This window comes from Helianthus annuus, chromosome 9 (genome assembly GCF_002127325.2).
Source record: "Helianthus annuus cultivar XRQ/B chromosome 9, HanXRQr2.0-SUNRISE, whole genome shotgun sequence".
NCBI lineage: Eukaryota > Viridiplantae > Streptophyta > Magnoliopsida > Asterales > Asteraceae > Helianthus > Helianthus annuus.
This window is the reverse complement of record NC_035441.2, coordinates 96,728,630-96,747,772: the sequence shown is the minus strand read 5'-3', so window position 1 is coordinate 96,747,772 and position 19,143 is coordinate 96,728,630. Positions and strand designations below refer to the sequence as shown.

Genomic DNA, 19,143 nt, shown 5'->3' with positions numbered 1-19,143 from the left:
AATTCCCCAATCCGCCCAGATGAAACTCTGGGGGATTATTATTAAAGAAGTTATTCGGAAAAGGATGCTTCTGAAATTCATGTCCCTTTTTGGAATCTGAAGAAAGGCGACACCGTTTCAGATTGGCGCGTATGCCGGGACTGGCTACAGGGGATCTTTCCGCCTGGAGAAATTAAGTTTCAAGAGGGGTGTCTTCATGACCAAACTTAACATGTCTACCTTAAGGAGGTTGCTTCTTATACATCTACTACGCATCGCATAGTGCGTGAGTGGCATAGTATGCATAAGGAGTGGTCTGCCTTTAAGGTATCCAAGAAGAAAGTTGCTGATGATGAGAGCCGTGTTGCCCAGTTAAGGGCTAAACTGGAAGCTGATCAGGCCAAGTTTGAGGCTGATCGAAAAACTGAAGAGTGGTCCGTTGCGGGCTGGAAGAGAAAAGCGGAAGCCGAAGCTGCTCTTCTTTCCGAGGAGTGCAAGAACTGGAAGAAGATTTGTGAGAAGGATAATGCCGAAAAGATGGGTCTCTGCAATGTTATCAATAATCTCAAGGATGAGGTTGAGAAATTGAAGAAACAAGATGCGGAGATCGAAAAGTTGAAGAAGGAAAAAGCTGACGCTGAAGCTGCGCGAGATGAGGCGCGTTCCCACAGCGAACGAAGCGAACAACGAGAGGTACATGCCTGCGCCACTCTTGCTCTTAGAGATAAAGAGATAGAAGAACTTACCGCTTTGCTTTCTGACCAGGAACAACTCAAGAAAGATTTGGAGCTTGCGCATACTGAGAAAACTGAAGCCTCCCGCCGCCTAGCTAAAACTGAAGAAAAACTAGAAAACTCCGAAACGGCGCTGGCAACAGTAAAGAGCGAGCTTGAACCTTTGAAAAGCGATATGTTATGGTTGAAAGAGCGTGGGATTGCCTGTGTAAGTTGCCTTTTGCTTGTTTTTCCTTGTGGAAATGTTTTGCGCCTTTCCCTTATTTGCCTTTCTTATTCTTGTAGGTCGCTGAATCAGTGTTGAATTTTGAAGAACTAGATAAAACGGTTGCGCGTGTGGTGGTTGCTGCGCGAAATGATGGATATGCTCAAGGGTATGCAGAATGTTCGCACCATGTGAATAATGCTTTGAAGGTTGGTTGGGATACTAGTAGATCCACTACTCATGGTGTTAATACTGGTGCTGCCCTTGTAGCTATGAAAACGGAATTCAATAACTTGCAGCTTCCTGTCATGGATCTTATAAACGTTGCATTGCAGTCCGAAGATCCTGTAGCGTAGCTGAAAGAAATCTTCTCGGATGGAAATGAAGACGAAGATTTAGCGTAGGTTTTGTTTTGTGATTGTATTGAACAATTTTTGTAGTTTTTTGGGATGTGTATCCCCTTTTTTGTTAATGCGCTGCCGCGCAAGTAACATGTATCGAAACACTGCCGTGTTTGATAGTTTTTAAGGCGTATTGGTGCGCCAGGAATAGTATGATGTGTGTTTTTGGTTTACAATATTTTGCATGTGTACAATTACTTTGATTAGGTAAGGCGAATGAAGGTGGTATAAAGCTCATGTGTGAACGTATGGTCTTGTGTGATGTAATCACTGACCGTTCATGAGGCATGTATTATATTTACCATAATGTTTTCGCGCTTACCAAAAGAAATTGCATGCTCTTTGTAAGAAAAAAACACGAGAATAATAGAAACTTTGTTGTTTATTCCAGGATAAGGCGCAGAGGCCGTTACAAAGTCTACTAAAATAATTACACGGGACTTAACTTACACTCTATTCCCTGCTTAGACTTGATAAACTGTAGAGTCTGTTCCGTTCTGCAAGGAGATCATAGAGTTGTTGCTTAATTTTTTGTTTTTTTACTCGGGCCTTCCTGGCCACGAGTGATTTGTTTTATCTCCTTGCGCACGTTTTGTAGTAGGTGAGTGAGCTCACCACTCTTAAGTGCCTTCTAGATCTCAGTGCGCAAGGAGATGCGATTGTTGGTGGTATGACCGTTGTCCTTGTGATAATCACAATACAGACTCGGGTCCCTGTCCGCGTTTGTTCTTCATGGGTGGTGGAGGCTTAAACTGGTAATCCTCCGTACTTAGAACTTCCGCGGGAGTTTTGGTTAGCGGAGTCCATTGTCTCTCCCTGTTCTCTTGTTTAGCTTCTCTCTGTGCAGCGAGCTTATTGATTGTGGCTCGTGCATCCTCTGATGAATAGTTCCCTGAGCTTGAATCGCGCCAGCCTTTCTTAAATTTCTTCCCGCTGCTTGGGCCCAAATCTGAGGGACGGCTGTGCGAGGTGGTGGCTTGTTGGTACTGAGATTCTTCTCCGCTTAGGCATAGACCTTAGCCGCCATTAATTTTTCCCAGCTTTTTGGGAGTCCTTCCGTTCCAGACAGGACTTTTATCATGTCGTCGCACCTGACTGCATATTTAAATTGGGCGCGGATCAGGTGCTCGTGAATGTCCCTGATTTCGAGTACTTCTTTGTTATAACGAGTAATTAAGTCTTCTAGACTTTCATCATCGTGGCGCCAGATATTCATTACGTCCACCGTGTCGCGGATGGATCGCCTTTGCTGGCTGAAGTGAACCAGAAACTTCTCGCACAAGTCTACCCATGATGTGATTTTTCCCACAGGCAAGTTGTCAAACCAGAGCCTTGCGGCGCCTGTAAGGGTTTGAACGAAAGGGTGGCACCACATCGGTAGGGTCCAGCCTCCCATAAACCCTGCGCTTGTGAAGACTCGCAGATGATCATCTGGGTCTGTCATTCCATTAAACTTGCCTACGTTGGACTGGAGCTTCGCTTTCTTTAGTGGAGCCAGAGCGATTTCGCTAATAAATTTTGAATTCTCTGCCGCTTCTGCAGGACGATAGATCAGATCATAATTGTGCTCAGCCTCAGGATTGTAAACCGCGCGTGGTCTACACTTGTTCTAGTTCGGTTGTAACCGATTAAACACACTGGTACTTTCTCCCTTACGGTAAGTTCGATCATATTCACTGGTGTGGGTGATCCGCTGAGAACCCAACCTGGTGTGAACTGATGGCCTTCTATGAGAGTGTGACTCATCTCGATACTCCCTTCTCCGATTTTCGGACTGAGTGTACTCATATCTCGTTGGAGATCTAGAGTAGACTTCAGTGTATTCGTCCTGGACCCGTGATGGTCCACTATGCTGAGAAACGTGTGGGACTGATGGTTCTCGATTTTGGGACACAGGTCTTCGTGATTGGGTTTGGGGAGCGGTTTGTGCACAAAGTTGTGCATACATAACATTCAAAGCCCCCTGAGATCTGACATACTAGGAGATTGGGGTCTCTCCCAAAGGTAGGATTGAGCTTACAAGGATCTCCGGCTGTACCCCTGGGGTGACCGGTTCGTTTGGATGATTGTTAATGAATTGCACTTCATTGTCATCCGAAGCTTCTTCTACAATACCCTCAACCTGGGTATTGTTAGCGAAATTTGGCCGAGGGCCATTTTGACGATGAGTTGAAGTTTCTTCCATTTAGAAAATGGAAACAACAAGGTGAATCGAAACGAGAAAAAACAGGTGAAACAGAAAAAATCGGTGGCGCCAATGAAGAAACACTGGATAAATAACCGGAATCAAATTATCCAGGGGGTTAGGTTCTACATAAAAAAGGTTGGTTCTCTCTCGTTTGATTCAAAGGACCGGATCTCCTCTTCTTCTCGATAGCTGCAAAACAAACACCGTCAGCCTCGTCACAGGGAGAATGGGGGTTCTCTCCGTGACCACCCTCCGGTGTGAGAATAAATATCGGTATATGAAGAAGAAAGAGTATAAGTGAAGTGAATGTAACTTGAAGTTCATACCTGAATTACTCTTCTATATATAGCCGGGAGTTTGGGCGGGAAAACCTGTTATTGAAATGTTAACGGAAGATGCTAACTCCGTATGCGGTTATTTCCTTCTCCATTAATCTTTTTGATCTGACGTGAAAGCACACGGATCGCCATTCAGGTCAACGGCTGGGGTGTTGCCACGTGGAAAGTGGGCAAGTGGAGGTTTCTCTTCAATTTCATGCCATCATCGTGATGTCAGGGGGGCCTGGGATGATGACACGTGTCCCAGACGGTTATAACTGCCAGGTGGTACATGATTGAGTCTTCTAGAAGATTATTGCCATAATCCAGTGCGACTCCATATCGTGTGGTATCAGTATAATAAGTAATATCCAAGTCTGGGTATTATTAAGTGGAAGTGCTTGCTTGGATTTTTATCCCTTTGTTATGGAGAGCGGCGCAAGGATTTATAAACTCCCCTTTGGCGGGCAGGTGCTATCTGCTGTCTTTCTCCTAAGCTCTCTTCAGTCTTCTTTATTGGACCAGTGCGCGGCCGCGCAAGGTCTAAAGAAGGTTAGAATATTGAGGTTGTGGTATGGTCCCAAGTGCTCGAAACGAGGTTTTTGGGACCTTACCCCTTCAGAGGTCGTCCAAGGACACAAGAGCTTTAAGTACCGGTTTATCCTCAACGTCTAATCAAACTAAAATTTTTGAGAAAAGATTTTAAACATGAAAAATAAAAACTAAAATTGCTGAAATAAAAATAAAAATAAAAACAGATAGACAAGATGAATCACTTGGATCCGACTCGCCTCTAATGTATCCTTTGATGATTTCCGCACTTTTGCACTTTTTAAGAGATTATCTTAGTTATAGTAGTAGGCCCCTCTTTTGAAGGTGACGTTACCCTCAACCCAGTGGTTTGAGTCAGCAAGGATACAATCCCAAAGGGTCGGAATATTGGAAGATAATTAATTAAGTTATTAATGCGAAAAGTGGTAGGCCCTCTTTTGAAGGTGACGATACCCTCGACTAAGTGGTTTGAATCAGCAGGGATACAATCCCAAGTAGCCGATTTAATGTATTAATAGTAGTTTACATATGAGGGGATCAAGCCATTCGCACTCCCGCCATCCAATACCAGTGGGTTTTGAAGGAGGTCCTAGTAAGCTTGACCCAGGTCCTTGCAGGATCTATACACTGAACAAGGCAAGAACCTTACTAAACCATTCCCTTAACCCTCGACCAGGTAGCTAACAAATCTCTATATAGACCGTAGAGATATGAATGGTGAAAATCTTTTACTTTATATAGACAGTAAAGTAATGTCAAGACACCACGGACAAATGATAAAGAAGTTTCACCTTCAATATAAGAAACTAGTTATTATAGTCATTAATACAAAACCAAATAAAAAGTGCGAAAAGATTAAAAATCAAAAGTAATATATTAAATGCTTGTCTTCACCAAGTGATGTAAGAGACTTAGCCAAACATGGGCTTTGATTGACAAGAACTCTTACTATCAATCTTGGATCCCGAGACTATTACACACTCTCTAAGGTGGATGATGGATGATGGATGATGGTGGTGGATGTGGGTGTTATAGTGGTGGCAAAGTGGGAGAGAGGTGGTTTGCTAAGGGATGCCTTTGAAGAGACCCAAGCACCCCTATTTATAGCCTGAACAGAAGCCCGGCCACGGCCCCGTGTCCAGCAGACACGCCCCCGTGGCCATCCCTTTTCTATTCCTTCATTAATTACATTTGTCTGCCTTGGGCTTGACACGACCCGTGTTCGCTGGGCACGGCCCCGTGTGCAGAAGCGTATCTGTACTATCAAGATTTTCAAGATTCTGCAAATCTTAGCGTTGACCACTCCCCGTGCTGGGCTAGGCATGCCCCCTGTGGTCGGCGTAGAAGCTTCTAGAGATTTGTCCATTTCTGTAGACATCTGACCACGCCCCCGTGTTCAGTGAGCACGGGCCGTGGTCAGCCTTCTGTTTCTTGTTTTTGCTTGTGGAGATGTTGTCGAGGGGTCGGGCATGCCACATTTATTCATTTTCTTTGTATTTATGTTAGTTTTTGCTGCATATTTGTTCCTTTTGTTTGTTTAAGCTCATTTGGTCCCGAAAATACAAAAGGAAGACAAAAGCACACTTTTTCCAACATTAATACTAAAAAGGCTTAGTTTTATGCCTCATTTGATGTAATTAATATGCTGCATTTTACACACATCAAATACCCCCACACTTGAATCTTTGCTTTTCCTCAAGCAAAACTCTTTATTATGTGGCTTACACATCTAAATGGAATGGGTAGAAGAGAAGTTTTGGGCTTGCCTTGAGTGTCGGGAATCCAAGATCTTTTTGGGTTTTATTTTTATTCTATTTACAATCCTATTCGTTATAATTTATTTAGAACGTTTTATAAGAGAAATTACTTATTTGGGCATAACATGCCTCTTTAAAATTCCATTTATATACAAGTTCACATACCTCACGGGAGATTACTCAACACTCGGCCGAAGATGTATTTTTGTGAAACACTCGAGGCCGGTATGGAACTTACTTCTACCATATGCTTGCCAAGCAATCAATCGTCCTCCTTTTTAACTATAAACCTTTGTAGATATCAAGAGGATTTGGGAAAGGGTTAGGCTTGGGCTAAAGGTAGGTGCTTTTGGTTAGTGGTTAGTAAAAAAAGGCTAAAAGCGTAAAAAGCGTCGGTCGTCGTAAAACTTTTTGTTTTTGTGACTTTCATTCAAACTAAGCATTTTCAACAAAGTTTCTTTGAGGACTTTGTTTGTTTATTGCTAGAATTTCATTTTTTTTGATAAAGAAGCGTCACAAGAAAATCGAGCTTTTTACTAAAATAAAGGGTTGAAAAGAAAAAGGTTTTTGGTGGGTAAAGGGTGTTTGTTTTTGTGGGTTTAGAAATGAAAAGGTTTAAAGGGGTTAACTAGGGGGATTTTGGGTAGGTGAGAAAGAAAATGAAAAATAATGGTGTTGAAAGGAAAATGGGTTAGTCCTAATGCCTCCATCATTTACTTACTTGGGTTTAAGTTGGTAAGGACCGGGAATGTATTGTCGTGGTAAGTTCTAGAGTCGTAAGAACCAAGCGGCTATTTACACAAGAAACGAAAAATGAGTATTTCGTTTTAAAGATGTATGCTTGTATGCTCAATAAAGGCTCAAAACTCACTTATTGTGGGAATGGGTTTATAATGTGATTAAGTAAATATAATCAAATTTTAACTAGATTTGTCATGCCTTTTTATAATTTTCTTATGTTGGTTCTTTTTAACACGACGCTATCGGTTGTAAATTTGTAAAAATATAACCTTTTTAGAACTTTTTATTCCTAAATTAAACCAAGACAAGTAAAAAAATGAAAAGTTTTTGAAAAAAATTGGGGTGATTAGCGGTTCCAATAGAGTTTTGTGTAAGGCTTGTTGTTAGTACTTGCAAAATTCAAGGTTTTAGCATCCCCCCACACTTAAATTACACATTGTCCTCAATGTGTCCTTAAAATAAGTTTTTAGGTTGATTGAATGTGTAAAAAGGTGTTTAAAAACAAAATTTCATGTTACTGGGCGTCTGGCCATGGGCCCGTGTTGGTCCGGGCACGACCCCGTGGTCAGATTGCCAGTATCATAATTAGGGCTATAAACGAACCGAGCGTTCAGCGAACAGTTCGTGAACCGTTCGGCGGGAAGTTCGTTTATGTTCGTTTGTTTAATAAACGAACGAACATGAATAAGAAATTTCATTCGATTAGTTAAATGAACGAACATGAACAGAGGTCTCGTTCATTCGATTGTGTTCGTGAACGTTCGGTAAGGTGTTCGTGAATATTCGTTGATTTGCGTTCGTTTATGTTCGTATGTAGTTTGTGTTTTAATTGAAGATCTTTGTACTTTCTTATATTTTATTTATACTTTTTATATTATTAAGCTTTTATTTATTTTATTACCCTAACAATGAAACTAGGAAACCCACTTTCACCTTGTTTATGCATCATTTCCCTTTCATTTCTCATTATTTACATCGGCGAACATGATCGACCTTCGTTCCACAATAAGGGATTCATGTTCGAGTGCTACTCTCTAGGCCATCTATCTTTATCCTTCGCCGCGTTCGCCAAATTTATTTGTGTTCATCTGTGTTCGTGAACCGTTCACAAACACGCTCATTTCCTTAATGAACGAACACGAACATAAAATCTCGTTCGGTAAGTGTTCATGAACCGTTCGTGAACACATTTATTTCCTTAACGAACGAACATGAACAAGGGCTTGTTCGTGTTCGTTCAGTTCGTTTACAGCCCTAATCATAATTAAACAGAAGGCTGGGCACGAGGCGTGTTCAGTGAGCACGGACCTGCGTCCAGTTATCTGAACTGGGCATTTTTCTGCAGAACCTTGGGCATGGGGGCGTGTTGGCTGAGCACGGCCCCTTGCTGAACTTGCTGTAATGATGCAAAATTTTCAGGTGGCTCTTTTTTTTGTGCATGGGGTGTGGGTTTAAAGTTCCCTTGGTAACCTCCACTTTTTCGAGTGTGTTTTATTTCTGAAAAGTAAAGCTAAGCTAGAAAACATAAAAGTCAATCTAAACTAAAACTACGGATAATTCCGTGGAATGCCTCTGTGGTGCGCCACGTTTATAAGGGTCCTTGGCTAGACCCAAAGTAAATCATATGTTACCCACGTGGGATATCTTGCATCCCATGTTGCACCATCGGAGAGCATCATCCAAGCTTGAGTCTATGACATCCATGTAGTTGACCGGGTCGTCTTCTACTCTTTTCCTAACCCCGAACATCATTTCTTCATCTCCGACCCTTAATGTTAACTTCCCAGCATTCATATCTACCAACGCGTGAGAAGTGGCAAGGAATGGTCTCCCAAAAATGAGTGGTACTTTGGTGTCTTCCTCCATATCGAGTATGAAAAAGTCGGCCGGGAAGAAAAAGTCTCCGACTTTTGCCAACAGATTTTCGGCGACAACTTGTGGATATTTGATAGACCTATCGGCGAGATGTATGCTCATCTTTGTGGGGCTTGTCTTACCTAGTCTGAGTCAGTCAAACATTGAAGCGGGCATGAGATTGATGCTAGCCCCAAGATCGGCTAGCGCATTACGTATAGGTGATCCCCCAATGGAACAAGGGATGGTGAAGCTTCCAGGGTCGATTTTCTTTTGTGGGAGTTTGTTGAGTAGCATGGCAGAGCATTCTTCACTTAAATTAACTAATTTCAATGTTTCAATTTTCCTTTTGTGAGTGAGAAAGTCTCTCATAAATTTTGAATATTTTGGCATTTGAGTGAGGACTTCCACAAATGGAAGATTGATGTGCAATTGTTTTAGTAAGTTTATGAATTTTGTGAATTGCTCATCGGTTTTTTGGCGAAGTAACCGACCGGGGTAGGGCACTGAGGGGTTCTTGGTAGGTTCGTGAATTGGCGGAGGAGTTGTTTCTTTTTGGGTTGTCGGTGAGGTCGTGGTTTGAATGGGTGGACTTTTGTCGGATGGAGGTAACGGAGCCTCATCGGGACCTACGGTACGATTTCTCAAGGTTATGAGATGCACTTGCGCCTTTGGGTTGGTCTCGGTATTGCTGGGTAACGCGCCTTGTGGTCTCTCGGAGAAATTTTGAGCTAGTTGATTTAGTTGTTTATCAATGTTTTGAATACTAGCTTGTTGATTTCTAAAGTTCGATTTCGTTTGTTGGAACCGATCCGAGTTTTTCTTTTCGGTGTCGGAGATGAGGCGTGAGATAGTGTCTTCAAGCCTCTCTCGTCCCCCTTGTTGTTGTTGAGAGAAATTTTGTGACTCATTTCTTTGTTGTTGAAAGTTTGTTCGTTGGTTTTAGTTTTGTTGGTTACTACTATTGCCAGGTTCTCTCCAACCAAGGTTAGGGTGGTTACGCTATCTTTGGTTGTAGTTACCTGTTGGAGGACCCGACGGCCTAGGTCTATTATCAATATAGTTTACCATTTCCGTTTGATTATCCATTTCTTTCATACAACTCCAACTTTCATGTGGCCCACCACACCATTTGCAAGCCATAACTGAGGCCGTTTTTGCCATTTCTAACTTTTTGATTTTCAAAGAGAAGGCCTCGATTTGGGCTTGTAAAGAAGTGCTTTCATCAATCTTATGGGCGCCCGAGGCAATAGATTTTGTGCCTCGGGGAGTGTGCCATTGAAAATTGGTTTGAGAAATTTCCTCAATTTGATTATAAATTTCATTTGGGCGACGATTACCTAGAAGTACCTCGTAGCTAAAATTGACCGTTTGTCTAGTGTGTGCCAACAATCCATTATAGAAAGTGGATACTTGTTGCCATACTGCCAGACCATGATGAGGGCATTTTCTTAATAGCTCATTGAATCTTTCCCAGGTTTCATATAAGGATTTTCCATCCTTTTGTGAGTATGCATTAATTTCAGTCATTAATTTAGCCGTTTTAGAAGGAGGGAAATACTTATAAAGAAACTTCTGGGCTAGTTCATCCTAAGTGTTTACCGCACCGCTTGGGAGGGTGTTAAGCCAAGCCTTAGCTCAGTCTTTTGATGAAAATAGGAACATCCGGAGGCGGATGGCGTCGTTTGATGCCCAGTTGATCCGAAAAGTATCACATATTTCCAAAAAGTTGGAAATATGTAAATGAGGATCTTCGTCCGCTAGGCCATGGAAGGTTGTAGAATTTTGGAGCATTTCTATTAAATGCGGCCCAAGTTCGAAGTTGTTGGCATCGACATTCGGTGCATTGATAGCGGCGCCGAGATTACCTATTGTGGGTCGTAGGTAATCCATTAGGGTACGCTGATCCACCATTGGAAGTAGGTCCCCCGAAACTTTCTCTTGGCTTTTAGCTTTAAGTCTTTTTCGTAGAAAGCGTTCGGGTTCGTCTAGAGGTTCTTTTATGTCTTTATTGGAACTGGAGCTCATGCACTGCGTAGAAAGTTCAGGTGTTGCGCCTGGGTTCCAAGTCCTACGATAAAAACAAAAAAGATTGTTGGTCAGAAGTCTCACCACGGCACCGTGGTCACTGACCAAGGCCCGTGGTCGTGGTTACAGTGATTGTTTTCTGGATCCTAGTTACTGGAGGGTCCAACACGGCCCCATGCTGCACCGGCATGACCCCGTGGTCACCCTTCTGTAACTCAGAAAACAAAAACTGCTAGTAAGGATGCTGGGCACGGCCCGTGTCCGACCAGGCACGGCCCCGTGCTGAAGTCTTCAGAGGTTGAAAGATTTAGAAAAATCCTTAAAAATAGAAGAATAAGAAAAAATGATTAGGAAGTCGATTCCTAACTTTCTTAAAACCTTGTGTCCTCGGCAACGGCGCCAAAAACTTGGTGTGCGTAAGGTGTAATATGTTTTTATTAATATTTTAAGCCCATTTTACACATTAGTCAAGTTTTAAATTTATAAAACACGATATTCTACTAACACTAAACACACACATGGACAAATGCACCCATCGTGAGTGTAGTATAGCGTTGGTAAGATATCGAGGTCGTCCAAGGACACAAGAGCTTTTAGTACCGGTTTATCCTCAACGTCTAATCAAACTAAAAATTTTGAGAAAAGATTTTAAACATGAAAAATAAAAACTAAAAATGCTGAAATAAGAATAAAAATAAAAAACAGATAGACAAGATGAATCACTTGGATCCGACTCGCCTCTAATGTATCCTTTGATGATTTCTGCACTTTTGCACTTTTTAAGAGATTATCTTAGTTATGGTAGTAGGTCCCTTTTTTGAAGGTGACGTTACCCTCACCCTAGTGGTTTGAGTCAGCAAAGATACAATCCCAAAGGGTCAGAATATTGGAAGATAATTAATTAAGTTATTAATGTGAAAAGTGGTAGGCCCCTCTTTTGAAGGTGACGTTACCCTCGGCTAAGTGGTTTAAGTCAGCAGGGATACAATCCCAAGTAGCCGGTTTAATGTATTAATAGTAGTTTACATATGAGGGGATCAAGCCATTCGTACCCCCGCCATCCAATACCAGTGGGTATTGAAGGAGGTCCTAGTAAGCTTGACCCAGGTTCTTGCAGGATCTATACACCGAACAAGGCAAGAACCTTACTAAACCATTCCCTTAACCCCAGACCAGGTAGCCAACATATCTCTATATAGACCGTAGAGATATGAATGGTGAAAATCTTTGACTTTATATAGACTGTAAAGTAATGCCAAGACACCACGGACAAATGATAAAGAAGTTTCACCTTCAACATAAGAAACTGGTTATTAATGTCCTTAATACAAAACCAAATAAAAAGTGCGAAAAGATTAAAAATCAAAAGTAATACATTAAATGCTTGTCTTCACCAAGTGATGTAAGAGACTTAGCCAAACATGACATTTGATTTACAAGAACTCTTACTATCAATCTTGGATCCCGGGATTACTACATACTCTCTAAGGTGGATGATGGATGATGGTGGTGGATGTGGGTGTTGTAGTGGTGGCAAAGTGGGAGATGTGTGGTTTGCCAAGGGATGCCTTTGAAGAGACCCAAGCACCCCTATTTATAGCCTGAACAGAAGCCCGACCACGGCCCGTGTCCAGCAGACACGCCCCCGTGGCCATCCCTTTTCTCTTCCTTCATTAATTACATTTGTCTGCATAGGGCTTGACACGGCCCGTGTTCGCTGGGCACGAGCCCGTGTGCAGAAGCGTATCTGTACTATCAAGATTTGCAAGATTCTGCAAATCTTAGCATTGACCACGCCCCGTGCTGAGCTGGGCATGCACCCGTGGTGGGCGTAGAAGCTTCCATAGCTTTGTTCATTTCTGCAGACATCTGACCACGCCCCCATGTTCAGTGAGCATGGGCTGTGGTCAGCCTTCTGTTGCTTGTTTTTAGTTGTGGAGATGCTGTCGAGGGGTCGGGCATGCCACGTTTATTCCTTTTCTTTGTATTTATGTTAATTTTTGCTGCATATTTGTTCCTTTTGTTCGTTTAAGCTCATTTGGTCCCGAAAATACAAAAGGAAGACAAAAGCACACTTTTTCCAACATTAGTACTAAAAAAGGGTTAGTTTTATGCCTCATTTGATGTAATTTATATGTTGCATTTTACACACATCATTACCCAATCATTGGAATTCTGTCTCGTGTGTACACCCGATCGATTTAGGATTCCGTAATGCATGTCGGCTCTGCCCGACTCAGTCATTGGAATTCTGTCTCGAGTTGTACGGTTAATTTGAATTGGGTTATTTTACTAACACGTGTGCGTTATTTGATTTTAATAGATAATATTCAGGAAAATCACCTGGAAGCCATAGTAGTATCACCTAAGTCAACAATGTAAGTACATTCACTTTGTCTCACTATTTGAGGGTACACTTTTGTAAGTCAAAATATTTCACCAAAACCTCAAATGTTTTTAAATACAATTACAGTGATTAACTTTTTGTAATTCTACAATTGCTGCCAGTATTATGAGGTTTGTATACAGTACTTGATAACCTTCACAATTGGGCACGGGTATCCAATGTGTGATATGACCATAGTCACAGATCCGTCAAATGACACGCACTGACCGAGTAATTGTGTAGATATAAACATTGTAATCACCCTTAATACTGTAATATGTAAACAACTGATGCTTTCCCAAAATGGAATGTGCTTACCAGTATTTCTTGCTGATAACGTGTTTCGAGTAACACAATGTGAAAGCCAAATAGAAGCCAGCTGTAGAGCACTGAAGGCTTGGAAAAATGACTATAAAAGTTACCTAAATAAAAATGAGTTTTTGTTTTCAATAATTAGGGTTTATCCCTACAAATGTATTTTCAAATGAACTTGGGTTTTATCCCCATAAATTATTATTATAAAATTTGGTGGTTTACTCTGATAAACATATTTCCTAATTATGGTCCTGATGTATTCCGCTGCCAAATAAATAAACACCGATACCACCCATCTGCCCTCGCGGCATTCGCTCCCGGGGTAGGGGTCGGGGGCTGCGACAGTTTGTGATAATTCGCTATTTATTTATTCTAAGGGGTTGGATACTGCCTACTTGCTTTTGTACATTGATGATATTGTGTTAACTGCTTCATCTACCGCACTTCTTAATGATATTATTGGCACTCTCTCTCGGGAATTTGCCATGACTGATTTGGGCAGGCTACATCATTTTCTGGGTATTAAGGTACCTCGTGGTCCAAATGGCCTATTTTTGGATCAGGCTCAGTATACTAAGGATATCATCTCGCGTGCTTCCATAACTTCGTGCAAGCCATGTACCACTCCTGTCGATCTGGCATCAAAGTTGAGTGCTACAGATGGTCCCTTGTTTAATGATCTTACTCTGTATCATAGTTTGGCTGGTTCTTTACAATATTTAACGTTTACATGACCTGACATTTCTTATGCGGTCCAACAAATTTGTCTCTTTATGCATGAACCACGTGAGCCCCATTTTACTTTTTTAAAGCACATCATTCGGTATCTTCAGGAAGCTATTGACTGCGATGTTCGTATCATTAAGTCGGCTACTCATTCATTACTCGCATATTCTGATGCGGATTGGGGAGGTTGTCCGGACTCACGTCGGTCTACTAGTGGATATTGTGTATTTTTGGGGGACAATTTAATTTCATGGTCGTGTAAATGACAGCCTACTATTTCTCGCTCTAGCGCAGAGGCAGAATATCGGGGTGTCGCCAATGCTATTGCAGAGGCTACATGGATCCGCAACTTGCTTTTAGAGTTATGTCTTTCGCTTCGTCAGGCTTCGGTCATCTACTGTGATAATGTCTCAGCTGTTTATTTGTCAAACAATCCTATTCTGTATCAGAGAGAACGAAGCACATAGAGATTGATATTCACTTTGTTCGGGAGAAAGTTCATTATGGGTGATATTCGGGTCCTTCATGTTCCAACATCCTTGCAATATGTGGACATTTTTACCAAAGGGCTTCCTCATCATCTTTTTCAGTCTTTTCGATCCAGCTTGAGCGTTTGTCCTACGTCCGCTCAAACTGCGGGAGAGTCTTAGCTGATATTATAGCACATATTTTTAGGAGTTACATTTATCTTTATTATTGATTGGTACTGTAATTATAGTAGGATTGTAATTCCTAAATTATAGATAGTGTTTTTCATGTACCAGTCCCTATATAAAGGGACATTACAATTGATGTAGAGATTCATTCGGATTATCAATACCATGAACACTTTCAGAGGGTCCTTCCACACCCCCAAAGTCTTAAAGGATTATGGGGTGGAGTTGATTTAATGTTGGATATTACTCGTCTCGAAATTTTCAAATGTTTTTTTTCTTTTTACTTTGGGTATGTTTGGCATGGAGCTTTTAGGAGCTTCTAGCTTTAAACTTTTAAGAAAAAGCTCATACTCAATAAAAAGTCTTGTTTGGTTGAAGGAGCTTTAAGCTTTTAGGTTAGGAGCTTGAAGCTTTTGGTTGAACGCTACTACTAGTAGCGTTTAGAAGGAGCTACAAGCTTTTAGGGAAAAAATGACTATTTTAACCTCTAAAAATAAGAAACTTTTTAATGCACCAACTTTCTAAATTTTTAGTGATGTCCATTTTGGTCATTTTATACATTTTATTAAAAGCTACAGCTACTCTACCAAACATCAAATATATCTAAAAAGCTACAACTACTAGCTACCAGCTTCCAGCCACCAACTACCAGCTTCCAACTTTCAGCTACCAACCACCAGCTAGTTTTGCCAAACATACCCTTTATCCATTACCAAAAAAAACATTCTTCAAAGGATTTTTGTTTTGTCTTATCCATTGTAGCTGTTTAACATTTCGTTTTGTGGGTCAATGGTAGATACGGCCGGTTGGAGGTTCAGTAACGTTATTCCTTAATAGATCCGAAAAATGGAGAATTGAGGCCCTTTATTTTTTATTTAGTTACCGATAGTTTATAGTTTCAAAGGTCGCAAATAAACAATGGAATTTGAATATATCAGTTATATATCAGTTTTGCATTTGATGTAACCTTCTCGGCTGACTGCATACACTACAGGGAAATGTGACTTAAGAATAATAATATGAAATAATACCGAGAATATGATTACAAGTTTCATTGAATGAGGTTAGATAAGGCTTAGCCAATACGCACCAGTGTCAAACCAAATTGTGGAACTTTTGAGGATTTTGTGGTTGTAGGTTAATTCTTTTTTAAGATAAGGTCATCCATCTCAATTTGTTAGGGTGTTTTCACCTCTCATTTAACTGTACACTGGTAAGTTGCATTGCTCGTGGTCCCTAGTACGTGTTCATCTTTCCATTGATATCTATGTGATGTCTATATATGTTGTGTTCTTTTGTGTGTATGAAGTTTATAGTTTGTCTACTTCTCCAGCTGGGCCCTGGCTAAATTCTTTTGTTATATAGTATTAAATTATCTATGTGGTTTCATGCATACCTTATTATACGTTGTCTAGATTATTGAGCATGTGTTTATCCTGTGCTGACAATAGAATATACACTAGGGTACATGGTAACATGGTTAAACCATAGCAGCATGTTCTTCAACTTTAAACGATCAATCCCTTTTGGTCTACACAATTCTACGCCTTCTAGTTTCGATTTCTATAGCGGACTCTTTTTCCTTCCTTTCTATTGATGAAGATATGTTTTGATGCATGCATCTTCTTCTGACAGTTTGTGCCACTTGAAACCTTGAACCAACTTTTTTCTCTACAGACAGAAGAAGACAAATCAACCACTTGGCAGGAATCTATCAATAGAAACAATGCATTAGTTTGAATGATGGAGATGCCATAATATCTCCCTAGATTAACATAACAACAAACAAACGTACGCAGTAAGATCTCACTTATAGCAGCTGGGAAGGGTGAGATAAGAGCAAACCATTCCTCGTAGATGGAGAGGCTGCACCGACTAACACCGTGGCTAAAGCTCTCTAGATTAAGATCAACAATGAATTAAAGTATATATTGTGTGTGTTAAGAAGCTAAAGAAGTCCAGATCATTGATATTTGTCTCTAGATAGTCTAAAGCCCGTCCAACCAATAATAAAGCATGAAACTGCCAAACAGACAAATACTATATGCCAGCACAGCATCAGTAAGTACTAAGTTGGTAACAGCATACCCCATGTATATTCACGTGTTAGACCTTAGTGGTTTGATCAAGAATGCCATTTGTCACATCCTGATTCGATCGAGGCTATTAAGGATGATAAATCCATTGTCTTTATATGGTAAGGATGCATTCCTCCTACTAGGACTGGTGTAATGGTGTTAAACTTTAGAGAATGTCGAGGATGGGACCCGCGGCAAGTGGAGGGTGGCTGCCTAATAGGATCCCTACAAGACAGAAATTTTCATTCCCAAATCTCCTCTAGTTTCATCTCCACCAGTTATCATCTATCCCCCACGTGGATTCTTGGCCCACCTCACCATCTCTCCTTCATTTTCATCTCTATATAACTTTCTGATGCATTGTCCTTGCTTCATGGTCGCTACCACTGATCATTCTAATACATGTTCATACTAATTTCTATTACAAGAACAGTTTAGAGAGTGATTATAACATGGGTGACTCTTCAGCCTCATACATACACATGGTAACAAGAATAACAAATCATATGGTTTATATAATATATTTTTTTGTATTCCTTATACCATAGATGATCATATTAATAACATGTTTTTTATTAGGTACAACATATGATAGAGAAGTGTTTGATCTTCCGCATGAGCAAAGAAGAATGCATGGAAGCCCTTTCTAAACACGCGAACATCAAACCAGTCATCACTTCCACCGGTTAGTTTTTTTTTTTTTTTTTTTTTTTTTCATATTATCAACCGTATGTTAACTAAGATCACTTGAATGCAAGCATGCATGTGCCTGCACAAACACATAAAATCTTCATCTTTACTTATCTTGATCTAATTTTTGGTGTGAAAAGTTTATTTTTCGATATGCATATGCTTTTTATCATATAAAGTACCTAATGATGTAAGTTATAATGTACTTTTGAGTTTCTTGAACTTTTAGTTCTATTTGGTATGAACATCATCTATGATCACGGGTATTTTAGTGTGAGTACGCATGTGTTTTTAATGTTACATGATCACAATAGTCACTGTCACATTACTAGCACATTAATAACCTAACATATAGAGTTCATTTCCAAAATAAAGGGTTCGGTTGCACAAATTCACCTATGGTTTTGTTTACCTTGAATAATATACATAAACTACCCCCACCCACATAGTGATGCTTTAAAGCTCGCGGGTATGAATCCCGTTTTCTTTTCCTTTGATGAGCCTAGAGGTTGCAAAAATATGGTAAAGTTTTGAAACAGTTCAGAGCGATACCCATTATTTTAGTATTGTGTATTAAAAGTACACTTCCTGCCCCGTCCGTGTCGGTCCATTATTTGCCAAATTTCCATATGAGTAAAATTACCCGACTCATTCAAAAGTAAATAAGTTAAAATTACCACCAAGCCCGCTTTTTGGTAGCTAAATGAATATAATTAATGTCACTATGCAGTGTGGAACGAGTTAGAGAAAGAGAACAAGGAGTTCTTTGAGTCATATACACAGTCTCAATCTTCAAGCGGATCAAACCGGATGTCAGAAGCCGAGACTAGCGAATTGATTCAAAAGATGATATCCGACAATGAATCAAACAAGTCGGATAAAGATGACTAGTAATTAACTTCAATTTCAATAGTTATATTATTTCTAGTAGTGGTCGACTTATGTATGTATGTAAAGGGTAGTACCATGTATTATTGGTCGTCTTACCATCCTGATCTAAGTGAAATGACTAGAGTGCCCTTGGACAATGATTGGGTAGTTTACGAAGTGACATACGGGTATTTTGGTAAATTCAGGCAGGGGTGGGGCTATAATCTTAGTGCATCAAATTTGCTGGGAATAGTCACTGTCCAATGAAGAGCTTCAGCATATAATATATGTAACACTGGGGAGATCTCATGTGATGTGAGAATTGTCTCTTTTTTGTTCTTATATCTATATTTAATAATTGAAGCTAAAATTGTTGGTCCATCAATTGTCTATGTCATATGCTATGCTTTGTTTATTTTTAACACTAGAATGAAAATATCTGCCATCAATCCATTCATGATAATTGTTCGGACTTTGTCCTGAATATTCAGTTCACAGACGAGTCTGCTCTAGGTCTTTCTAATATAGATCTTAGCGCGCTAGTTATCTTAGATTATCCAGTTTTGACTTTAACAGCAAATAGATCTATTAATACGTCATTAGCATTTTACATATTCCCCAGAAATTTCGCTTATAAAAGATAACAACTTGTAAGCTGACAAATTG

General features: G+C 40.4%; 2 protein-coding genes and 1 non-coding gene across 3 annotated transcripts; all 3 read left to right on the top strand.

Moving 5' to 3' along the window:
- The first annotated feature begins 279 nt into the window (after positions 1-279).
- Positions 280-1,274, top strand: LOC110875748 (calponin homology domain-containing protein DDB_G0272472-like). The gene is made up of 2 exons (XM_022123951.1): positions 280-921; positions 999-1,274. The coding sequence occupies exons 1-2, from the start codon at positions 280-282 to the stop codon at positions 1,272-1,274; spliced, it is 918 nt and encodes a 305-aa protein (XP_021979643.1).
- An 8,883-nt stretch (positions 1,275-10,157) lies between these two features.
- Positions 10,158-10,264, top strand: LOC118482564. Its single transcript, XR_004868596.1, has one exon. It is a non-coding gene; the product is annotated as a small nucleolar RNA R71 (small nucleolar RNA).
- A 6,991-nt stretch (positions 10,265-17,255) lies between these two features.
- LOC110877753 lies at positions 17,256-18,862 on the top strand. Its single transcript, XM_022125950.2, has 3 exons — positions 17,256-17,402; positions 17,497-17,602; positions 18,338-18,862. Exons 1-3 carry the CDS (start codon positions 17,370-17,372, stop codon positions 18,496-18,498), a joined length of 300 nt encoding a protein of 99 aa, XP_021981642.1. The 5' UTR covers positions 17,256-17,369; the 3' UTR covers positions 18,499-18,862.
- The last annotated feature ends 281 nt before the right edge of the window (positions 18,863-19,143 follow it).